This window comes from Homalodisca vitripennis, unplaced genomic scaffold, assembly GCF_021130785.1.
Source record: "Homalodisca vitripennis isolate AUS2020 unplaced genomic scaffold, UT_GWSS_2.1 ScUCBcl_2401;HRSCAF=7124, whole genome shotgun sequence".
Classification (NCBI taxonomy): Eukaryota; Metazoa; Arthropoda; class Insecta; order Hemiptera; family Cicadellidae; genus Homalodisca; species Homalodisca vitripennis.
The window spans coordinates 1-23,849 of record NW_025778517.1 but is presented as its reverse complement, the minus strand read 5'-3'; the positions used below and the strand labels follow the sequence as shown (position 1 = coordinate 23,849).

General features: G+C 32.1%; 1 protein-coding gene across 1 annotated transcript in view; it reads left to right on the top strand.

Moving 5' to 3' along the window:
* LOC124372014 (ryanodine receptor-like) overlaps positions 1 to 20,740 on the top strand; it is a 49,844-nt gene extending 29,104 nt beyond the window's left edge. The window contains exons 15-23 of the mRNA XM_046830388.1: positions 1,541 to 1,699; positions 2,612 to 2,827; positions 4,735 to 4,847; positions 11,918 to 12,011; positions 12,150 to 12,319; positions 15,785 to 15,860; positions 17,784 to 17,963; positions 19,383 to 19,459; positions 20,542 to 20,740. Of these exons, the coding sequence (XP_046686344.1) occupies positions 1,541 to 1,699; positions 2,612 to 2,827; positions 4,735 to 4,847; positions 11,918 to 12,011; positions 12,150 to 12,319; positions 15,785 to 15,860; positions 17,784 to 17,963; positions 19,383 to 19,459; positions 20,542 to 20,725 (1,269 nt within the window). The 3' untranslated portion in view covers positions 20,726 to 20,740. The remainder of the gene's footprint in view (positions 1 to 1,540; positions 1,700 to 2,611; positions 2,828 to 4,734; positions 4,848 to 11,917; positions 12,012 to 12,149; positions 12,320 to 15,784; positions 15,861 to 17,783; positions 17,964 to 19,382; positions 19,460 to 20,541) is intronic.
* Positions 20,741 to 23,849: the final 3,109 nt, after the last annotated feature.

Genomic DNA, 23,849 nt, shown 5'->3' with positions numbered 1-23,849 from the left:
ATGGAATATATCCACAGTGCCTTAAAATAACAATAACGGTACCTTTGCATAAGAAGGGTGACAAAATGAATTTAAACAATTATCGGCCTATTGCCCTAGTACCCCGTTATATCAAAGTTAATAGAGACTATTGTGAAAAACCAATTGGAATATTATTTTGAGTACAATAATTTGATTTCTTCATCTCAGTATGGGTTTAGGAAAAATCTGTCCAACTGTTAAAGCTGTAGATAATATTGTCTCTTATGTATTGAATAACTTTGAAAATAAGGAAAGAAACAGCTGCTGTGTTATTGGACTTAAGTAAGGCATTTGACGTTGTACCTCATGATGAACTCATTCAAAAAATTGAAATATTATGGTCTGGAGAACAATGCTTTGTCTTTGATTATGTCTTATTTGAGCAATAGACTTCAGCTTGTCAAAGTAGGTGACCAGAGATCAGGACTTAAGAGGGTAGCAAGCGGGGTTCCCCAGGGCTCAGTCTTGGGCCCCTTCTTGTTTACTGTCTTCATTAATGATCTCCCTAAATTTGTCCCTGGTAAGGTTGTTTTGTATGCTGATGATACTACTCTGTTATCATCAGACAGAGACTCAAAATTAAATGATGTCATTATGGGCTATATGAGGGAAAGGTCCTATCTCTGGTTCTCTGCTAATAAATTAACTGTTAATAATAACAAGACCGAGGAAATTGTCTTAGTTTACGTAATGCCTGAAAATAAGTCTGTAAAACTTCTTGGTATCAATTTAGACTCAAAGCTTAACTGGGGAATCCATACAAACCATTTATGTATTAGATTAGCAAGAGTGATATTTCTACTAAAAAAACTAAAATTGTATACAAGTCTTAATCTAGTCATTAGTGCATATTAACGCTTTTTTTAATGTACACCTTCTGTATGGGGTTTTACTGTGGGGCAACTCTAGTGGAGCCAAGACTGTGTTTTAAGTGGCAAAAGAAAGCCATACGCTGTATAGTAGGAATTAGCGACAATGAGTCCTGTAGGCCATTTTTTTGAAGAACTGGGTATACTTTACGCTTCCATGTATATATATATTACACAGTTTAGTTTTTGTTAAGGAAAATCTTGACTCTTTCAATCTTAGAAGCTTTAACCATGAATACAACACTAGAATTAAAAATACAATTGATGTACAATATGCTAGGTTAAGTAAAACTCAACAGAACTATGCAATAACCGAAAGAGCTAGGCTATTCAATAAGTTACCATTAAGTGCTAGATCAATTTCTGTTGGTAGGTTTAAGAATGTTGTTGCAGAGTGGCTCAAGAGAAAAACGTTTTATTCTGTAGATGAGATTTTTAATGATAATTTTAGTGACTTACAATTTTAAAACTTTTAACGTAGATATAGATTGTATTTATTTTAGGCTCTGTAGGCCTACTTAGTGATATTTTTAATATCACACTTGACTTTGTCAATACAATTTTGTAATTGTTGGACGACAATAAAATGATTCTGATTCTGATTCTGATTCTGATTCTGATTCTGATTCTTGTAAATTGTATTCCAACAGAAAAAGAAGAAGCATAGAGACAAGAAGAGAGATAAGGACAAGGAACTGCAGGCCAGCCTGATGGTGGCATGTCTCAAGAGATTGCTGCCCGTCGGTCTGAATCTCTTTGCGGGTAGAGAACAGGAGTTGGTGCAGCACTGCAAGGACAGGTACCTTAAGGTAAGGGCAAGTCTATTCAACCTTCTAATTCCATATGACAATTTTCCAAATTAAATAATTAATGTGATTATAACAGAGCTACTAAAAAAGAAAATCTCAATGCAATACTAAAAGTTCAAAATAGAGCTGCCAGAACCTTTTTAAAATTAAATTTTGTTGAATCTGTCAAAGAACGTTTTAAAGAATTAAATATATTAACTATATATGGACTTTATATTTTTGAAACTATCATGTATGAACATCAAACATCCGTCAGTAGCAGTAATGTGGTGCATCACTATGACACCAGATATAAAAATGATTTTGTGATCCCTTATCACTGTTTGGAATTATATAAACAAAATAAATTATATGTAGGAAATCAATTTTTAAGATAAACTCCTGATTATATAAAAATTGAGAGTAAATTTACTTGTTCTAAAAGAAAGTTAAAAGGCTTTTTGGTAGGATTAACTTTATATTCTTTACAAGAATTTGAGCACTTTCCCTTAAGACCTTAATATTACATTTTGTAATAGTAAGTACATACTGTTTAAAACTTGTTAGGCATTTGTTAAAAATTAAATAATAAACTTTAAATTACTATTATATATTGTAATTTGACTACTTTTTTCATTAAATTGACTCTATTTGATGTAAAAATGTGCAAATTAATGAATTATGATTATTTTGATTTAATTTGATTGATTTAATCATACTCCACATTCTCTCTTGAGGCTCAGAAGATCAACATTAAATTATATTTTAGGTAGTCACGTTTTGTCGTACTATCTGGCACCAAGTATATAACTGAACGATGGTGAATGTCCAGAAAAGTCCTGTTTCCTTCATGATTCAAGAATTTAAAATCTCTAATCAAAGATGGGATTTTGCACTTTGTAGTGGTTGAACATGACATTGCCGTTGTTCCAGAAAATGCCAGAGTACGACATCGTAGAGTTCGCCAAGATCCAGCTGACGCTGCCTGACAAGCTCGACCCTGGCGACGAGATGTCATGGCAGCACTACCTGTACAGCAAGCTCGGTAGCAAGAAGGTGAATGTGATTGACGGTGCCAAACCCCAGCAGTTAGACGAAGTCGTCGACCGGATCGTGGCCATGGCCAAGGTCTTGTTCGGCCTCCACATGGTGAGTTCCGAGGAATCTGTTGTACATCTATCGCACCCCATTGTAACTCTCAACTACTTTACTCCTAATCTTGTAGTTATTTAGTTTCAGATCTTTCCTTCCTAAGGATTACCACTCTTTGTATGTAGATTGTACATTTTTACAGATTAGTATTAAGATATGATGAAATCATTTCTTATACCCGTCAATTAGTTTTTGTTTCCTCATATTTAAATACAAAACCTACAGTAGTAGTATGTAATGAGTTCACAACTTTGGAGATTAGCCAAAACAAACCAAGATTCATACTTTATTTTGAGTATAAATAGCCAAAATATAATACTAATAGTTTTACTTTCTAAATTTCACACATTTAAATTGATAACAAAAGAAACTGATTTTGTAAAATTTATTGTTACTTAACCATTATTCATTTTCTTTTCTCAGTGAATGGTTTGTTTTACACCTGAAAAATAAGATTATTTAATAGTAAAAGTCGACATTGTTAGTCATTTGCAGGATATTTTTATTCCTTTATTATTTAAATCAATATAATTTTTAAGATAGTTTCTTTGTTTGAAAATTAATTTGGTGTACAAATCTGTCTAACATTTTACAAAACCACAATACTTTTAATGATCTCAAATGTATTAATATTAAAATAAACAAAGTATTAATTTTTAAATTGAAAATATTATTTGATTTAGTAAACTGTACATATTTTCAAACAAATGTTGTTATAGATATTGTTAATTAATAAAAAATACAGTAATAAAATTGTTATCAACTAAAGAAAAACAATTTTATAAAATAAATGAATAGTTTATAATAAATAATAAAGTAGATCAATAATATTGAAACCACGCTTTTTAGGAGAAAAATTTCAATAAATACACTCAGTGCTCATTTTATTTTGTTTAAAACACTGATATGATGAAATCATTTCTTATACCCGTCAATTAGTTTTTGTTTCCTCATATTTAAATACAAAACCTACAGTAGTAGTATGTAATGAGTTCACAACTTTGGAGATTAGCCAAAACAAACCAAGATTCATACTTTATTTTGAGTATAAATAGCCAAAATATAATACTAATAGTTTTACTTTCTAAATTTCACACATTTAAATTGATAACAAAAGAAACTGATTTTGTAAAATTTATTGTTACTTAACCATTATTCATTTTCTTTTCTCAGTGAATGGTTTGTTTTACACCTGAAAAATAAGATTATTTAATAGTAAAAGTCGACATTGTTAATCATTTGCAGGATATTTTTATTCCTTTATTATTTAAATCAATATAATTTTTAAGATAGTTTCTTTGTTTGAAAATTAATTTGGTGTACAAATCTGTCTAACATTTTACAAAACCACAATACTTTTAATGATCTCAAATGTATTAATATTAAAATAAACAAAGTATTAATTTTTAAATTGAAAATATTATTTGATTTAGTAAACTGTACATATTTTCAAACAAATGTTGTTATAGATATTGTTAATTAATAAAAAATACAGTAATAAAATTGTTATCAACTAAAGAAAAACAATTTTATAAAATAAATGAATAGTTTATAATAAATAATAAAGTAGATCAATAATATTGAAACCACGCTTTTTAGGAGAAAAATTTCAATAAATACACTCAGTGCTCATTTTATTTTGTTTAAAACACTGTTACACATTGATTTGATCAATGTCATGTAAGACATCACTTAACTACTTTATATATAGTTTTCTTCAATTATAATTTCCAATTTGTGGCTGAAAGTTTACCTAGCATGCAGTGACGAAATATACTTTATTATTTAGTTTTCATTTCTTCACAGCCTTTTTCAAGTTGAAATTTAATTTATTTGTTTAGTATATTAAATTGCTTCCAAGTGATAGAATGATGTAGCGGCACGTTGTTGGCACTTTGTGTTAGATTGACCACCCTCAACTGCAAAGCAAGGCCAGTTACCGTTCGGTTGTGTCAACTCAACGCAAGCGAGCGGTCATAGCTTGTTTCCGACAGCTTTCGCTCCACGCTTTACCCAGGTCTGAAACTTTCATTGTTTGCTTATTTTCTTGTCTTGTAGCAGATTTTTTGCCCTACACCTCTTTCTGTCTGTGAGTTTGTGTCTATCATTGTTGCTGTATAGAACGTTAACAGTAAAACAGTAAAATCAAGAAATATATGTATATTTTATAATATACTGAAATTATCACAATTTTTGGTGCAGTATTCTAATAAAATATTATTTGTTTTGCTTTTAGAACCCGTTAGGGTAGTAATTGTTTTAAGCTTTATTCAGACTAGCCGCAGCAATTAATTGACCATTTATTTATAGGGTCATTAACACGTTCATGACGATGACTTAATTCCAGACTGGTTGATTGATTTTCCATTAAATTTTTCAATAATAAAAGCAAGATTTCATAATTGGTTTTTTTACGTTTTACGTTAAGGTATAACAAGAAATGTATGTAGGCTTCACAATTTTGCACAAAAACGATTATTTCAATATGTTTTTCCAATTTTTCTTCGTGTACACCAAAGGGTACATAAAAATATTTTTTACCTAAAAAATTAAGCATTCATGCACCGACGGGGTACACAATAATCTGAGGTACCTATTTATTTAAGTGCAAGATCAAATTTAACAAACCCGCAGATAAATTATAAAAACGCAATAAGGAAATGCATAGCAATGTGTACCCGATGGAGTACACCTCGTCGTGAATGTGTTAAATAATCAATTTTGTAATTTTTCTAAAACTTGTGTTTGTTAATACTTTATTGTATTGCAAAAGTTATATTAATCATAAAAATATTTATTTACAGTTTTTATACAAAATTACGTTGTTTATTATACCTTATTTGACATTCCACTCAAATTTCTTTCAAGTACATTTCAAGTATTTACCTAATGACAATTCACCAAATCACTGATCAAAAAGCTTTCTAATAGTTCTTGTTTCAAACATGTAACACAAAAATAGAATTTACAGACTAGATTGTGACGTAAGAAATGGAAGACAAAGTTTGTTTTTATAAGTGACGTTGTCTAGTTTTATAGCCAGGCATTTGGGTTCCAATAATTCATCCATGAGATGCACTATTTGTCTTATTTGATTACATTGTTGTTTGTTTCTTATATCATTCACTCCTAACCTGAAAACTATGGGATATGAAATATATTAGACTGAGAAAGGGTTGTTCTTGTTAACCGAGAATGAGTAGTGAGCACCACTAGGATTAAACTGTAAAAGAATTAAAAACCTCTAGTGCTGGACTGTAAAAGAAATTCAAAATAGTTTGTGAAAAAGGAAGAAGACGTTAAGAAATACTATTGATTAATTGAGAAAATAAATTGAACACTACTAACGCTGGTCTGAAAAAGGAATTCAGAACCAGTAATGCGAAAAAAATAAATGAATTAAGCGTCCCAAACTCTCAACTGAAAAAGAAATAAGTGTTATAGCACTAAAATGATAAACAAATTATGAGCCGTTAATGTGAAATAAGAAAGAATTTGAGCAACTGATGCTGAACTGATAATGGAAACCAGAATCACTAACGTGAAAGCAGAAAGAGTTGATTACTTCAACAATAACTGAGAAAGAAATTGAAATCTAGTATTGCTGAACTGAGAAATAAATAAAAATCACACATAAAACTAAGAAAAGTATTGAGAATCGCTAACATTGAAATGAGAAAGGAATTGATCACCAATAGTATTTGACTGAAAAGGAAATTTAAATATAAAGTTTTGTATTCTTAGAAACTCTTACAAGTTTAGATATTAGTATTGTTAAAATCTAAATCTGTTCCGTAATCATGTTTTCTCAATTCTATTTTACATACATACTATGTATAAATGATGTTGTGTTAGTAAACCAAAACAATATTATTAATTTTGTTACGAGTATAAAATAATAACATTTAGTGATTGTTTCTTCTTTATTAATATTCTTCCCACGTAGCTATTTATCATTATATAAGCCAATATTCAATTTAACATTATACATACTTGTATATTTATCTAAATTATAACAAAGATCCTCACAACATATTAAATAGCAATTTAAAAAATAAAACAAATCCTATCTTTGAAAAAATATTAAACACAGAATACTAATCAAAATTACAACTGTGTCATATAAATTTAACATCTGCTTAAATGGTCCACATGTGTATATTTAGTTGTTTTGTTTATTATTTAGTTAGAGGTTAATGTTCACACTTAAGATGGTTTATACCGAAACACGTGTCTGAAATAAAAGAATTTTAAAAGGGTTTTAGTTTACAATTTATTATATATATATATATATATATATATATATATATATAACACACACACACACACACACACACACACACACACACATATATATATATATTAAACACTGTCTACTAAAAAGAAGTAAGGAACATACTAACATTACCGTTTAGTGTTTCTTTTTTGATGTTTGTTAACAAAATTTCCGGTGCCATTAATTTAGTTTCTTTGAAGTTGTATACAAACTGAGCCTTGTAACATGATGTTATGTCCTCTGTGATTTTTACAACAAATACAGTTGGCTATAGAAATATCTCACAAGCAGCTACATGTGTTGACTATATTTAGTACCTTGCAGGTGTCCAGATTGTAGATGTTACTGTAACTTTTTTTCTCTTTGTGCACAGCCTAAAACTTACTCCAGTTGAAATTGTGGGTATTGCAAATTTGGAATGCCAATTTTATCATTTATTGATGCTATGAATGTCATTTCACAGTTTATCCAACTTAATCTTTGGATTATTGAATTTGTTATATGCCAGATATTTTGTCTTATAATTAGGGAGGATAATTTGTTAGTGGCAGAACAGTACCAAGAATAATTGTAGAACAGTTGCCATTTAGAATAATAATGCAAAGGAACCATATTGAACATGAATTGAACCATAAAACATAATTAAGGTCAGTTTCAAATCTATATCTAATTATTCGGCAACTAAAGTCACTCTAGAACAGATCGGCTGCATAATTTGCAGCAGGATTACAGTGGAGGGGTTGAGCCTATGCATCCAGTCTATACAGAGAATCTGCAATCCTGCAGTAAACTTGCAGGTTACATCAGTCATCCCTTTCTTTAACATCTTTTAATTCAGCCAAATATGACTCTTGGTGCACTCCATAAGTGATTCTAGAATCAGAAATAATTCTGATTGTGATAATAATATGTCATATTAAATTATTACTATATTTTATATTACAAAAAATAAATAATATACTCTACACATAAGCAAGGTACTAAAAATTCCATTTTGGTAATACATTATCTTTGAATATGCTGTTATATGCCATTAGTATTTACAAAGGCATGTAAATATAAATGGGACTGGTTTATCTGAAGGAGTCATTGATCTACAATCAGTTGATGTGCAAGTAGCATGCACTGTTAGGGAGATGGGGGAACCAACTGCAACTCTCTCAGACCCCTTTATTATTAAAACAAACAGGAAATGAATGAACAGGAAGTGCATATCACTGTAAAGTTTTTGACCAATGAAGGGTTAAGTCCAACCGAGATTTTACAGTAATTAAAGGCACAGATCAGTAACAATATCCTGTCAAGAACTCGTGTGTTTGCTTGCACAATGGTTGAGGACATGGACCACATTCATCGCCCAAGGACAAGCTTAACTAAGGTCAACATTGAGGCAATCCAACGGATTGTGACAGATGACTTAGGATATCACAGTGTCCACTAGGTAGGTTCCACATATGTTATTGGAGGATCACAAGCGATTGGAGATATCCCAGTGGCTTCTAACGTGAAGGTGAGGCCTTTTTGAATCTCATTGTTGTCTGTGATGAAACATGGGTGCAAAATTATATGCACCCGAGTCAAAAATGCAAATATGGAGTGGAGAAAGAGTGACAAGAGGGCAAAGACGCGGTTGTCTGCTAGAAAGGTAATGGCAATTTTTTTATTGGCAAGGTGTTTTTGATGTTAATTCTCTCCACGATTAATGCACAATATTATTGTGAAGTACTGGATGCTGCAAAATTATTATTTCGAAGGAAAAGGAACCAGCAATTGGCTAGAAGTGTCATTCTTCTGCATGACAACACCAGGTCACATTTACTAAAATCAAGAGGCAATAATTGGTTGCATTAGGATGAGTAACACTGGAAAATCCCTTCTAAGCCCATACTTGTAACCTTGTGACTTTCATCTCTTTGGACCTCTCAAAGAAGCACTTTGAGACCACCATTTTGAAGACAACAATGTGGAGGCATTTGTGCTTCAATGACTAATAGTACTCATTGCCCATAGGTACGTTTTTAATGTCATCTTTAACTCAACACCACTAGTGAAGTATCAAGTGCTCTTTTGCATCTGAAAAAACTCTTAATTATAATTTATGTTTTAAAAGGATATTCCCTGTTTTACTATCTAACCCAGCTGAATAACATTAAAAATTAAACTGGATCTTTTACTAAGCTAATCAAATAAGATTAAACATTTTCCACAATTTGAATTTTATTATTATATTATCAATAGAATCCTGATGGGCAACAATACAGGTACAAGCAGAAATCCTAAGTTTACTCTGTCAAGCAGAAATAATGTCAGGCAGGTACGCCTGGTGTAACATGTCTAATATTTGTTTGTTATGTACTCGTATGCTTGTGTGTTATGTAGTTTATATAGTAGAGTGAGTTTTGTTGATGTGTGGAGTGTTACTAACAGCATGCCAATAAGCCGCCGCCCCACGTGTCCGGTTGGCGACGTGTGCTGTCCGCAGCAAGGAAGAGAGCTGCCATCGCCTGTCTGCGCACGCAGCCCCTCTACACACTACCCAGGTCAATAGTGGTTCTTTTCGAAATAAATACTTCTCAAGTTATTTTGTAAGGGTGTTTCGGAACTCTTGTCAGATATTTTAGTGGCTCGTTCTTATGGTTATAGTAAACTCATTTTTAACTATATTTGGTTTGTTTTTGGTATTCTGTCTGTATGTACATGTGTGTATTTTGTTAAAAGATTTGTACTAAAACTCTTACACGATACATTTACCAAAATTTGCAAGTATGTTAACGTAATTAATGTCTACTAAAAATTGTTATGTCTAACTATTTCAAGATGGCAACCATCGAAAAAGTTTGACTTTCAGTAACTCAAAACACAAGCATTTTACAAAATTGATGTTTTTAGGAAATTTTATTTCAAATTGAACAGCATACCATTTAAATATATCAAGTGAAAAATAACTGAAATATCGCCAGTTCAGTAAAGTTAACGTTTGCACTCCGTATTTACTCATGTCAGTTCTCAAGGTTAATATATGCATTAAGGATGTTGACAAACTCTCCGAAAATATTTCAGAAATGATTTCGTTGTGTCAAGACATAAAAAAGATGATGTTACATAAACATGGATCAGAAATGCTTAGTTTACTGTCTATGTATCGTTTAGTTTTTATTGAAAGATTAAACTCCAGTTTGGCACAATTTGTTTTCCTGCAGTCTCAAATCAATACAAAACTTAATATTTCATTATCATATCAAGTTTCAAGATGGTGGATGTAAAAAATTAATAAGATTAAGAATTTTTAAGGTATAATAAATAAGTTGCTACATTTACTTTTCAATTTGCTACATCTTGACACCCAAAACATAAAAATCAGTCAATTAATAACGGAGATATAAGCTTTTAACTGTTGTAATGCAAGGTTATTGGTGGTATAAACAACAATAAGTGTGTTGTTATATGACTTAAACAAATAAACGTCTTCCAAATCTAAAATCAATTGCACCACCTCACATTGGCTTTTGACTCGTACTAATCATAGTGTTGTGCAACCGCACTCACTTCTACCACAAGAATGGCACCTTGAATCTACATTACTTTATTTTAAACATCTGATTGATGTTGATTTATTTTATTAATTAATCTCAAGCATATATCATATTTTGTTTCTAGCTCATTATTAACAATGTATACAAATGTTAATTTGTTACCTCAATTATATTTTGTTTCTTCAGAATACTCAACATCAAAACTGCATTTACATCAATAGATGATACTGCTGGAGACTTACTCTATGTTATAGGAGTAACCTTGTTATATATCAGTTTGTCTTTATTAGTTTAAAGATATAAATACTGTAGGCCCTTAACACAACTCTATCCAAATTGGATTGCTAGTTTATTAAGTGTATGTTATGATTATCTACCTTAATATTTATTCTTTTAGTTAGTAATCAATATGCTCAGTGTATGAAATAATCTTAAATGTAACACTTAAAAGAAGGTAAGCAAGGATACTTATTAAGTTAATGTATTCAATCATTGAAATAAAAGAAAAATTGGCATATAATGAATTAGGAATAAAGTGTTAAACACAGATTTCATCACGTCACTATTACATAACGTAAATGTCCCTCCTCATTCCAAGAACTGTTTTTTAACAAACAAAATTTCTATTGTTAGATATGATTTTGATGATTTCATCACTATCTTTTTGGTAATTTTAGATAAGTGATTAAAAGGGCAGGTGCCAGATCTCATGTCAGTTTTGAAACATACAATTCGAAACAAGTATTAAATACTTTTATCATTTCAACTCATCCATGAGTAATTCATTGTCATTAATGAACTTTTGAACATGTCTTTTTATATACTCAAGGTAATATAAGATCTTGTACATAATTCCATATACTCTGTAATAAGAGAATGTTTTTTAATTAAGGAATTGGAGTATGGAATAGCCTATGAATTAAGTATTCATCTTGATTTAATTCACACTTGTAAATTCGGTTATGTATGTTTAAAGCCAATTATTGTAATTTTCAATTTATCGACACTGTCTTGTGTAACAAGGCCTGGCCTTATTATTAATTCTTAATCCATTTGTAATCAGTTATAAAATACAAATTGTTTTCTATTCCTCTATGAACTTAAGGGCCATCATGAAAAACAGGGAGAGTATTTCGTTTTTTTTTTAAGTTATTAATTTTTTAATTTAGATAATAAAATATATAATCCAGTTTTTTGGAGTTTATTTTAAAGTTAAAAGAGCTGTTAATGTTTTAAAGTTAAAATAACTGTTAATGTTGATTGAACCTTATATTCCAGGCACCGTGCAATCAACATTTTCGCCCGCACCTACTGTGAAATGTGGTTGCAAGAAGAAAACGTTGGTCAAGAAGTCATGGTGGAGGATTTGACAGTAAGTTAATTTACTATAAGGTTAGGTGAACTTAATATTTCGTTAAAAAAGTCACATTTCTTATTAAATTTATTATATTTGGAATGTGTTATTATCATAAATATTTTTTAAACTGTTGACATTTCTGTCATCCCTCAGCAATCATTCGAGGACTCAGAGTTGAAGAAGGGTGATAAGGAGGAGGACGAAGGCAAGCCGGACCCTCTGACACAGCTGGTGACGACATTCTGTAGAGGAGCCATGACTGAACGTAGTGGAGCGTTGCAGGAGGACCCTCTCTACATGTCCTATGCTGAGATTGTTGCCAAGTGAGTCAGAACATGTTACCACGCTTGGAAAGCTGTGGGGTTTAAAGTGTAACCTGAGCCTCACACAAGCATAGATTTTGGCAGAATGAATAACTAACTGGAAACTGAGCAGTGATTCTGGTAATTTTGCACAGTTTTTAAGTATAAGGAAAACTGTAGAATGCAATATGAATGTTGAATTTAGCTCCTTTTCTTCAAGAACGTAGCCAGGAAAGTTTTGGGGGGTCAAGACGACTGATATTTTCCTGTAGTGGACAGAAAGTAAGGCGAGTGCAGTCAACTGCTCATTCCCAATTTTGTTCCTTAAAAGGTTCTTGACCCATTTCAATGTTGACAACTATCTTTCAGCAGTAAATGTCAGTAATACTGAATTATTTAAATAATATTAATCATGAAAATTTGGGGAGTCCGGACCCCTTTAATCCCCTGGTTGGCTATGTCATTGCATTTCATCTTTGGCATTGTGCAGCATCGGAAATCAGACACTGTCACAGACTCGACTTCTGGAATCTAGAATCTGCATCTGATTAAATAGATCCAAAATAAATTGGCGAAGAAGATTTTCAAAACAAACTCTTTGCATCGTTTTGACATCAGAGGCACCTAGACTACAATAAAGATCTGTCTGGTTTATCCAGCAGATATCCAGTGTAATCTAGGTGAAGAGGTGTTCTCAATTGTCTAATCAGGTACACAATTAAGTGCAGTACAATGTTTTAGACACGATCTCAAAACACTGAGGAGTAACTGACTTTTCTACACATAACACAGCCATATATAGAACTAGATGTGTAGAACCTTCTGTTTCAGGTACTGCACTAAGCAGAATTCACAATGGAACTAAATTCAACATTCACATTGAATTAACTCCAGCTTAGATATGTAAAAAGAATATAGACTTCTTTTCATAAAATTGTGATATGTCTAAATCAAAATCACTTTATTGTCGTATAAATCTCATGATCATTGACAAAGTCATAAATACAGCATATTCTGGTAGCCAAGTCCAACATAGATAGTTAAAAGTTAAAAGTTTCAACACAGTTACATCAACAATATCAGCATTAATGCACTTAATGTAATTTAATAATAATTTACATTATTTGGCAATGCAAAGAACCATACAGTAAATAACAATGGTACCACTGTAGTTACATCGATGGATCTGCATTGAAAACATAACACAATCTTATTAAAACAAAACGGACTTATTGGAGAAAAATTCCTCTACAGAGTAGAATGGGTTCTCCAAAAGCCATAAATAATATTTCTTTAAGAAAAGTGTTTTGTCAAACTTTGGGATTAAATGTGACAGATGGTTATAAACCTTCAGGGAAAGTACCTGATGACTCTTTAAAGTTTTACTTAATCTATTGAATTTTATTTTTGATAAATTCTTGCATCTTGTATTGTGCAAATGGGTATCACCAATGGGCTTTATTAAATTTGGATTTTGGAAAATATATTGAATTAAATCAAATAGATACAGGTTTATGACAGTTTGAATGTTTAGTAATCTAAATAGCGGTTTACAGTGTTCTAAGCTAGATGATTTGGATATAATTCTTATGGCCTTTTTTTGGAGGATCAGTATGTCATTGATCTTACTACCATTGCCCCATGCAACCAGCCCATATCTAAGTATTGATTGAAAAAATGCAAAGTAGGCGGTTTTGACATAGTTGGTGCTAACAGAAAAGGTTAGTCGCCTAAGGAGGTAAACTACTCTTGACAATTTAGAAGAAATATACGTAATATGAGAGTCCCAGTTCATGTTTCTATCAATTTATACTCCTAGGAATTTTACATTGTCTGAGAGACTAATGTTTAAGTTACGACTGTCAACTGTCCTCGTACTGAAAATAATATTGTGCGTTTTTGATTCATTCAATAAGAAACCATTGCTTGTGAACCAATTTGAAGCATCTGAAATAGAATTTTTTGAAATTAAACTAAGTTCACTTAAATCTTTGCTAATATTTAAAAATGTAGTGTCATCTGTATAAAGGATGGTTGAAGCTGTAATTTAAGTAGGCAGATCATTTATACAAATTAAAAACAGCAAAGGTCCAAGTATGGATCCTTGCGGGACTCCGTACTTCACGATTACTTCATGAGACCAGCTTTCCTCAATGCAAACTTTTTGTTTTCTGTTATTAAGGTAAGACTCAAAAAATAAAATCGGCATTTGACCAAAACCGTAATATGCCAACTTCCTTATAAGATCATTATGGTTTACACAATCAAAAGCCCTGCTCAAGTCACACATAGTGGCTTGAGCAAAGGCCTTATCCTCCAAAGCCAGAGACACATCCCGCAACAATTTATCTAGAGCTTGAAAAGTGGAACAATTTTTCCTAAATCCAAATTGCACAGAGCTAAGAAGATTGTTAGTTTCGAGATAATTGCTAATTTGCTCATGCACTAGAGCCTCCAACAGTTTGCCAAGAATCGGAATAATGGATATCGGGCGGTAGCTCTCTGGTTTATTTTTGAGTCCCTTTTTATAAACCGGACAAACTCTTGAAATTTTCAGCTCCTCGGGGAAATAACTATCTTTTAAACAAAGGTTAAAGCAATGTGTCAATGGAGACAAAATGTGAGGGGTTATTTGCTTTATCATATTATTAGACATACAATAAACGTCACAGCTGTCAGAGTTTTTCATATTTTGATCTGAATTTAGAATATGATCTGATGTTATTTTAGCCCACTGAAAAGATTGAGAGGGTTTATTGATATTACTTTTTATTAACAAATCACTTGCAGAAATTGTTGCATTGTCTAAGTTGGCTTTAATATTGAGAACAGAGTCTATGAAATAGTGATTGAAAACGTCAGGACTAATGCCAGGCTTATCATCACTGGCATTGGAAAAACAGTTGTTGCTATTAATAATTTTCCAGGCTGCCTTGCATTTATTTTTGCTTGTATTTATAAAATGTTCATTATGGCGTTGCTTTGCTAAGGCAATAGCTTGTCTGTAATTTTTTTTTAGATTTAAAAAACTTTGCCATAACTGGGTATCACGTTTTGCAACTTTATGAAGGTATATAAGATTACTTTTCATTTCAGACAAATCTGAGGTATACCACTCATTTCCTGATATATTATAATTTTTTCCATTTGATTTTTTTAGTTTTTTTTTTAAATAAAATAATACATTTTTAATGGTTGAAAAAAATTATTGAAAAATGTAACTGCATCACATTGTTTATGCTGGGTCATGAATTTATCCCAGTCATATGAGGCTAGTGTTATTACAATACTATCTAATGATTTTTTAGGCAAAATAGTTTTTAAATTATCTCTTTCCAGGACAGTCCTTAACCATTTACAATGCTTGAGCAAAACTTCAGTTTTTTACTGCAGTAAGAAGACGTCTGGAGTATCTAGTAAGGTTTATCAGTAAAAATAGATTTATTTAATAACTTGTTCAGGTATTTAAAATGCCTTATTGTTCAGATCCTGTGGAGAGGAAGAAGAAGAAGGTGGTGATGAGGAGGAAGGAGGAGAAGGGGAGGGGCAAGCTTCCATTCATGTAAGTTAAAATAACATATCACTAAACTTCATCTTGTGTCTTTGATGTATAACATTCGTGTTGAGGGAAATATAAGTAATTGCTTAAAATTTTAATATATAATTTAGTTTAAAATGTTACTAATGTCATTGTTAAAACTGTATTCATTCATACATTAAAAATGAGAGTAGTTTTCCTCATAGTAGTAACTGTACAAAACTAAAAAAACTTGACTACCATAAATTTTGTCAGCATGTCTTGCATTCCCGTAAAAGGACAATTAGAACACCTATGGATGTATTAATGGTGAGTGATTACTTTATCAAAATCCAACTTTGTTTTTAAACGTTTTAAAACACTCTAAACGTAAACTGTGTAAGTATTAAACTGCTATATTATAATACTGGGTGTTATAAATGAATGTCTGGGTTTAAACACCTTTAAGATTTTAGTATTTAAAACTTAAAAGTATTATTAATACACGAACTTAAAGAGCAACTCAAATAGTTTATTCCTACAAACTTCCAAGTGTTCAATTTGAGTTCCATTTGACACATGGTACACATCAAGTCTATAGCTGAGTTCTTCCAAAACGTTGATCAATGTGTCTAGAGTGATTGTTGCACCAGCTGCTTGATTCCTGTTCCTTAAATCAGGTAGGTCAGCTGGTAGCGGAGGCACATGCATACAATTCTTTTTGAATCCCCAAAAGTAGAAATCACATGGCGTCAGGTTTGTGTGAACGTGGAGGCCATGCAAAACAAGTCCTGTCATTAGGCCTCACAGCTAATCCAGTGGTGGGTACAGTGTGACGTTCAACCAATCTTGAACTGAGGTACGCCAGTGAAGTGGTGCACCATCTTGCTGCCAAATGAAGTTCTGTAGTTCGTCCTCTTCCAATTGAGGAAATAGCCATAGTTCTAGAGCATCAAAATAAGAAATATCAGTTACAGTTCCTTCTCCAAAAGAAAAGGTCTGTGAACTTTCTGTCTAGATATGTAACAAAAAAAATTCAATTTAGGGGAGTCTTGCTGTAATTGTACCATCTTATGAGAGTTTTCTGAGGACATGTTTACATGTCCACTGATGTGAAATGTTGATCCATCCCTGAAAATGGCATGATCCAGAAAATCCTCATTGTCATGCAACATTTTGTTTTCAAAATTGGAACGTAAACCATAGCCTGCAGGTTTTAGAGCCTGTAACAACTGCAAGTGATAAGGAATTTGTTGTAAGAGTTTCTGTAAAACTATCCAAACAATCGTCACTGGAATTGCGACTTCACTACTAGTCTTCTGAACTGATTTCTGTGGGCTTCATGTGAAAGTCTCTCTAACTTGCTCAACACTCTCTTCACTAAACTGTTGGTCATCCTGTATCTTCCCTTTGCTAAAGCATCCAGTATCTTCAAACTGATGATACTATCTATGGATGTTATCACTTAGAGGATCACAACCGAACTTTATCTGGAACACACGTTGCACAGTTACAACAGATTCAGTCTTTGCAAACCGCAGAACACGAAAAGCCTTCTGATCACGAGTCGCCGTTTTTGCTATTAGCACTTTCTAACGGATGACGGAGGAATCACTGCATGTGCACTGGTGACAACAAACAAAACTGTTTGAGTTACTCTTTGATTTGATGTATTAATTATAATTTAAGTTATATGTGAAATAAACTACAAAGTGATAATACTCCGATATTCATTTATAAACACCCGGTACTTTGTATCTCGTATTATGTAATGTACACATGAGCTACATATAAAAGTTCATTAACAAGGTGTGGGTGTAAAAGCCTTTCAACATTACTATCTGTTGTCAGAAATGTGTTTATTTTTTTTGCATGACAGAATCAGGTAAGACTGTCTACAGTTGATTAATGCAACAAACTTTAATTTAATCTTATACATTAAAGTAAAATTAAACAAATTTTTTTTAGGAACAAGAAATGGAGAAGCAGAAGTTGCTGTTCCACCAGGCCAGGCTGGCAAACCGTGGAGTCGCTGAGATGACCTTGCTACACATCTCTGCGTGTAAGGGTGTACCCAGTGACATGGTAATGAAGACACTGCAGCTTGGCATCTCCATCCTCCGCGGTGGAAACATTGACATTCAGATGGTAACCTTGCACTCTTTTAAAAAACTTGTCTTTGAAGTGCTTTAGGTTTGTAACAAGGGATTGCACCAAGTGGAAGAGGGGGAACATATTTACACAGTTTAAAATTGATGAATCAAAGTTTATAGGTTTGGATTAGGAGTTATTTAAATGCAAAATCTCCGCGATATTGAATAGCTAAGTTTACAATAAATTCAGTTGCTGCATCAACAATCCTGCTCATATCAATATATTACCAGAGTCAGTTACCTTCAATAATCAGCCTACTTTATAGCTTAATTACCATTCCAGGCAAAAAAAGAATGAATTATTGTCGTACTATCTTCTATTTGTTTTTAATTGATTTTTTAGTATACACGATTCGAAGTAGTCAGTTACCTTTTGTTTGTTTATCTTAATCTAGAGATTAGATTAGGTTAAGCTAATAAAATTTTGTTGTCTCTGAATTTTACAATCTCTTCCTATCACCTTCCTTTTTTTTCACTTAACCCTAATTTAGATGGAAAGGATGAAAGTGAATATAGATATGAAAGTAAATATAATTTCTATAATACTTTGATTGAGTATGGCAGCAATAAGATCATACACATGGCTTACTTCCTGAGTTTAATGGAATGATGGAGATAATAAATGTACAGTAAAAAGAGAGATTACTGTTTCAAAAAAAACTAACATCAAAGTAATCTGGTTCACATCATTTTAAAATATTGCTTACACGATTTTTCGCTTAAATATTTCAACCTCACTGTGGAGAGCCATTGCGTTCAGTCTACATTGGGAGGCCAAAAAGTTAAGTATTCGCATGAGTGAGTGAACATATTAGACACACAAAACATCAAGAAATATACAAATCTGCCATATTAGAACTTAGTTTCATTTCAAGACCAAACATGCAATTTAGAGTTTGACGAAATAAATTTATGTATATGAATAAATATGTATATGTATAATAAATAAATGTATATGTATATAAATAAATAAAAGTACTTATGAAAATTACTATTATTATCCAATAGGGATAAGAGAAACTTTAGAAATAATCATGAACAAAAATTACTTCAACAATAAAATTAGCATTAAATTGTCCAAAAGTTGGCAACCAGTGATAAGGAAGCCATCTTGGTCATGGCTGGTTGTTGGTTAAACTGGAGCCAATCACAAGAAAGCTCCGTTCCTTCAACTCACCTGTACAGACTACTGTTTATTATTGGTAGTTTCAGTTTTACATCTGTTGATTGAAGATGGCTCTCTACATTGAGGCTGAAATATTTCAAGAAGATAATTATTTAAGTAATGTTTTGACACAGTGTTAACCGGAAGACATTGACGTTATTTATGACACCTATCACGAAAGCCTAAGAACAAGAATATAAAAAGCTTGTTATCGTTAATTTTATAGTAAAAAATTATTATATTTTGTAGGGAATGCTGAATCACTTAAAGGAGAAAAAGGATGTTGGCTTCTTTACTTCAATTGCTGGTCTGATGAATTCATGCAGGTACAATTATAATTACTTTCTACTTAATTTTGTACTTATGTTACATTTACAAATTAATGGTGTACAAACTGTTTAGAATATTTTATTTTTCTAAATATACACAATTGTAATTTAATCACACTCTAGTCATGAAATAAAAAAGTTTGTAATCTTACTACGTGAATATAATCAAATAACTTTTATTTTTTTCAATGTACTCTGGGAAACCATCCTTAAGAGCTTTTAAATCAAACTTAAGCGTTGCAAATTCTATCCCAACAATATTAGCTACACCCAGTGGTGTAACTACAAGGATGGGAATGATTGGAATAGAACCTCCCAGCCCTAATGATAAATAAAATATTCATATAACATCAATTTAACTTGTCTGAAATAAAGAAGTTGAATGTTTTACCTTGAATTACTCCTATAATTAATTCATTTTTAATTTATTATCAGTACAAATGTAGATTTATTCTGAATTATTCCATAGTACTCTGTGTGATGTTCTTTAATCAGATTTATTCTCCCCCTCCCACCTCCCAAAGACAAGTTCTAGTTACACCACTGGTTATATCTAGTATTTAATGTCTAGCACTGCCCGTTTACTATGTAATAAAACCAATTAATAGGTGTTATTGTTGTGCTTGTTTAAGTAATAAAGTTGTGTGATTATGAATTTTTTATTTATTGAAATCCAGATAATAGCACTGATACTTTTCTCCAGAATCTGACGAAAAAAGGAATCTTTAAAAGAACTTGAAATCAGTTTTACAATCTTTGTGATCATTAGAAAGGCAGATCATGTTTATTTATGTATAATAAAAGTCATAAACCCAAGCTTTATAAATGATGAAATTCATTTATTTTGTAGTAAGTTATTGATTTTTTAAAGCAGTAAATTATCCATCATGAATACTAAACTTAAATAAGATCAGGTTAAAATCCCCATAGAGAGTCACTCTCAATTTAAAACATCAATAATAATGTATCACCCTATGAAAATCAATAATCAACGATCAAGTTTTTGGCCAGTATACAAATGTATGAGAGTAATGCATGATATTTTTCTGGAGAGAAGTTTCATGCCTGTATGTTGCCAGTGTGTTGGATCTGGATGCGTTTGAACGCAACACGAAGGCCGAGGGTCTGGGTGTTGGTTCGGAAGGAGCGGCTGGAGAGAAGAACATGCATGACGCTGAGTTCACCTGCACTCTGTTCCGTTTCATCCAGCTCACCTGTGAAGGGCATAATTTGGGTAAGTCTTGTTCGGTTCTCTATTTCTGAGGTAAAAAGCAACAGGTTGCTTTTTAAAAGTAAAAAATTAATTTACTAATATTATTGTGGATAAAAGCTAATACCAGTTTGATAATTCAACTTGTGCAGCATCTCTTTCCAAAAATTTTAACTGAATCCATATGGCAATAAAAATTTAAGCGGTGTAACCTTCTAACTACAAACAATATGAAAAAGTTAATTTTTATTTTCCAAGGTAACTGGTATGAGGTGTTGGTATGAAATATCACTTATTAATAGAAGGATGAGAAATGCTTATTTTAAATGTTAGATGTGAATTTTGTTTTATTTAACATTTAAAGTTTTTATTTATTATATTACCTCATTTTAAGAGGTAAAGTAATTTTTTTCTGGAGGAGAAAAAGAGTATTTTGTAAGCAGATCAATTACAGTTATTTAGAACCAAAAGATATCGTTTCTAGTATTCATTTTCATTTTTCTGTAAGTTAGATCCTAATAAATAAATACCTATGCAGCCATACTCTTTGGTGTTTTTTGTGTGTTCTTATTAAGATCTATCTTTAAGATGTTTTAAACAAAACTTTTGAAACATTGACTTCATTGTTTACTTGTAACATTTGTAAATAGAAAAACTAAAAACTCGAATAAGATTTCACATAGTTTTCTATGGTACTCACCAAACAGCTATATGTAGTGAGAAAGAAATTTTCCCTTTTTATAACTTTCTTGAAAATGAAATTCCAAAAAATCAAAGCTTAAAGCCTGACTTTCAAAAGGCACTAGATGAAGCAAAAAAATCACTATTGACAGATACAAAATTGGAGTTACACTCCCATGATTCAAAAACAAATTATGAATGCAGTGAACAAGAGTTAAAGGAAAAAATTTTAAACCTAACTATAAACGAAAACCAGGACTTGGAAACCTCCCTAAGTCTTGCTGCAGAAGCAGGAACTTTGCTACTTGGCGAGAATAATAGCTTAAAACAACAGATTTCTGACCTTAACGAGAAATATTTCATTCTTCAATCAGAATTAGAAGATAAACTAAAAGCCTCAGAGGAGCAAATAGAAAACTTCAATCAACTACTTAATAACCTGAAAAAGGATTTCAGCATAGAAAAATCCCATCTTCTCAAAAAAATTAAAGACAAAGAACAAATGCTAGAAGATTTTGAGGAACAAACAGAAAAGGATCAAAGTGCGTATGAAAGTAAGATAAAAAGCTTAGAAGATGTCGCTAACAAGAATAAGCTATACTATGAAGAACACTTGAACCTTGCCTGCTCCTCCCTTAAAACCACCAAAGAGGAATACCAACAGGCATCAGAAATCAATGACAAAATGTCAAAAATGCAGACAGATACCATAGAAAAACTAAAGAGAGAAATTAAATCCTTGAGGGAAACAATAAATCTGTACAGAGAAGAAGAAGATACTAATGTTAAAAAACTGCAGTTAGAAAAAGAAAATCTGGAAAGGTGCAATATTGAACTGATGGAAAGGATTGAATTTTTAGAGCTCACCTTGGCTCTTAACTCTGAGCCACACTTAAATAAAGGTGAAGGTGATGAAAATCTTTCTGAAGAAGTTTCATTTCTAAACGAAGAACTTACAGAAAAAGAAAGTGGGGAGAAACTTAACCAAATCCCACAAATATCAGATAACCAAACTAAAACTCTATCCACACAATCAACTGCTAATTCAGAACTCATCAGTGTGACACTCAATGAGATTGATGAACCAAACAGCTCTCAGACCCCTGTAGCAAAGGAAGCCACTGCAAAATATGTCCCTGAAATCAAACACGGTCAGCCACTCAGCTCGTTGCTATCTGCTGCCCAATCTAACAAGGAGTCGACCTCATTGACTTGCACACACTCTGAGATTATTGTAGTCAAACCCATAATACACCAGTACTCTGATGGATCCTACCCAGTGCTCAAAAAGAGAAAACAGAACTTCTCAGGGAATAAACCTAAATCAAAAAACAGAACGGATATCTCTGGATTTGAAATTGCAGAAATCCAAACTGAAGAAGTAATCAAATCCTCAGAAGTAAAAATTCACCGTACACAAACCGTTGATGTTGAAAAAATCCCCAAGCGACAAAGACATGGATCACAACTGCAGAAATCAAGAATCTTTATCAACTCTGCATACAACACACGAAACAAACAAACACCACTGGGGTCGGACCATATACAGCCTTGCATACCCCCAGCAGACGAAAATGCTAATAAATCATTGTCCAAAGACTCCAGGAGAAAACTGCAAACCCCAAAAACTGAGCACCTATCAAGTGACGACACAAGGCTTAGCCCAAGTAACAACTGACCAGCTAATAGGGAAGAGTGGGGGAGATAGTCAAACCCCGTCACAAAAACAGAGCACCTATCAAGTATGGACATTGCCCAAAATACAAATTAATATAAAACCTCCAATTACAGCCAGGATCTTGAAAACTGGACAAACACATGAACAATTTTTTACAGAAAATATTGACTTTTATAAAACACTTCTTGGACAACAAAACCTAAAAAATACTGATACTCATAAGAAAACTATCTTAGAAGACATCCAAATCCCTTTTATCAATTCACACCAACATTCTTTTTTAGAAGAAACCATAACACCCCATGTCCGTTACAAAAGCAGAATATTTCAAAATCAAAACCGGGCAAACTTAAGAAGGTCATAACAGTTCTTCACCAAAACATTAGAGGCTTGGCTAATAAAACAGAACATTTAACCCAACTCCTACAAGAAACTAAAACCATCTCTCTTAATTCTGACTGAACATGGATTAAATTCATCAAAACTGAGAAATACTAATATAACTGGATACTCACTGTTAGCAAACTTCAGTAGAGAAGAACAGAAATTGGGAGGAGTAGCCATCTTCAAGAATGTTTTAACAGAAATGAAAACAACGAATATAGATGTTTCGAGTCTCTGTAGACAATTTGTATGTGAAGCAGCCATGATCTCTGTAAATTGTGGTAACCACCTGTTTTACCTACTAGGAATTTATAGATCACCAGGAGGTCCAGCAGAGTCATCAATAGAATCAATATCTAATATTCTTGACTATGCGCAAACACAATCAAAATCAGTAATTGTTATGGGGGACATAAATATTGATAGACTGGATG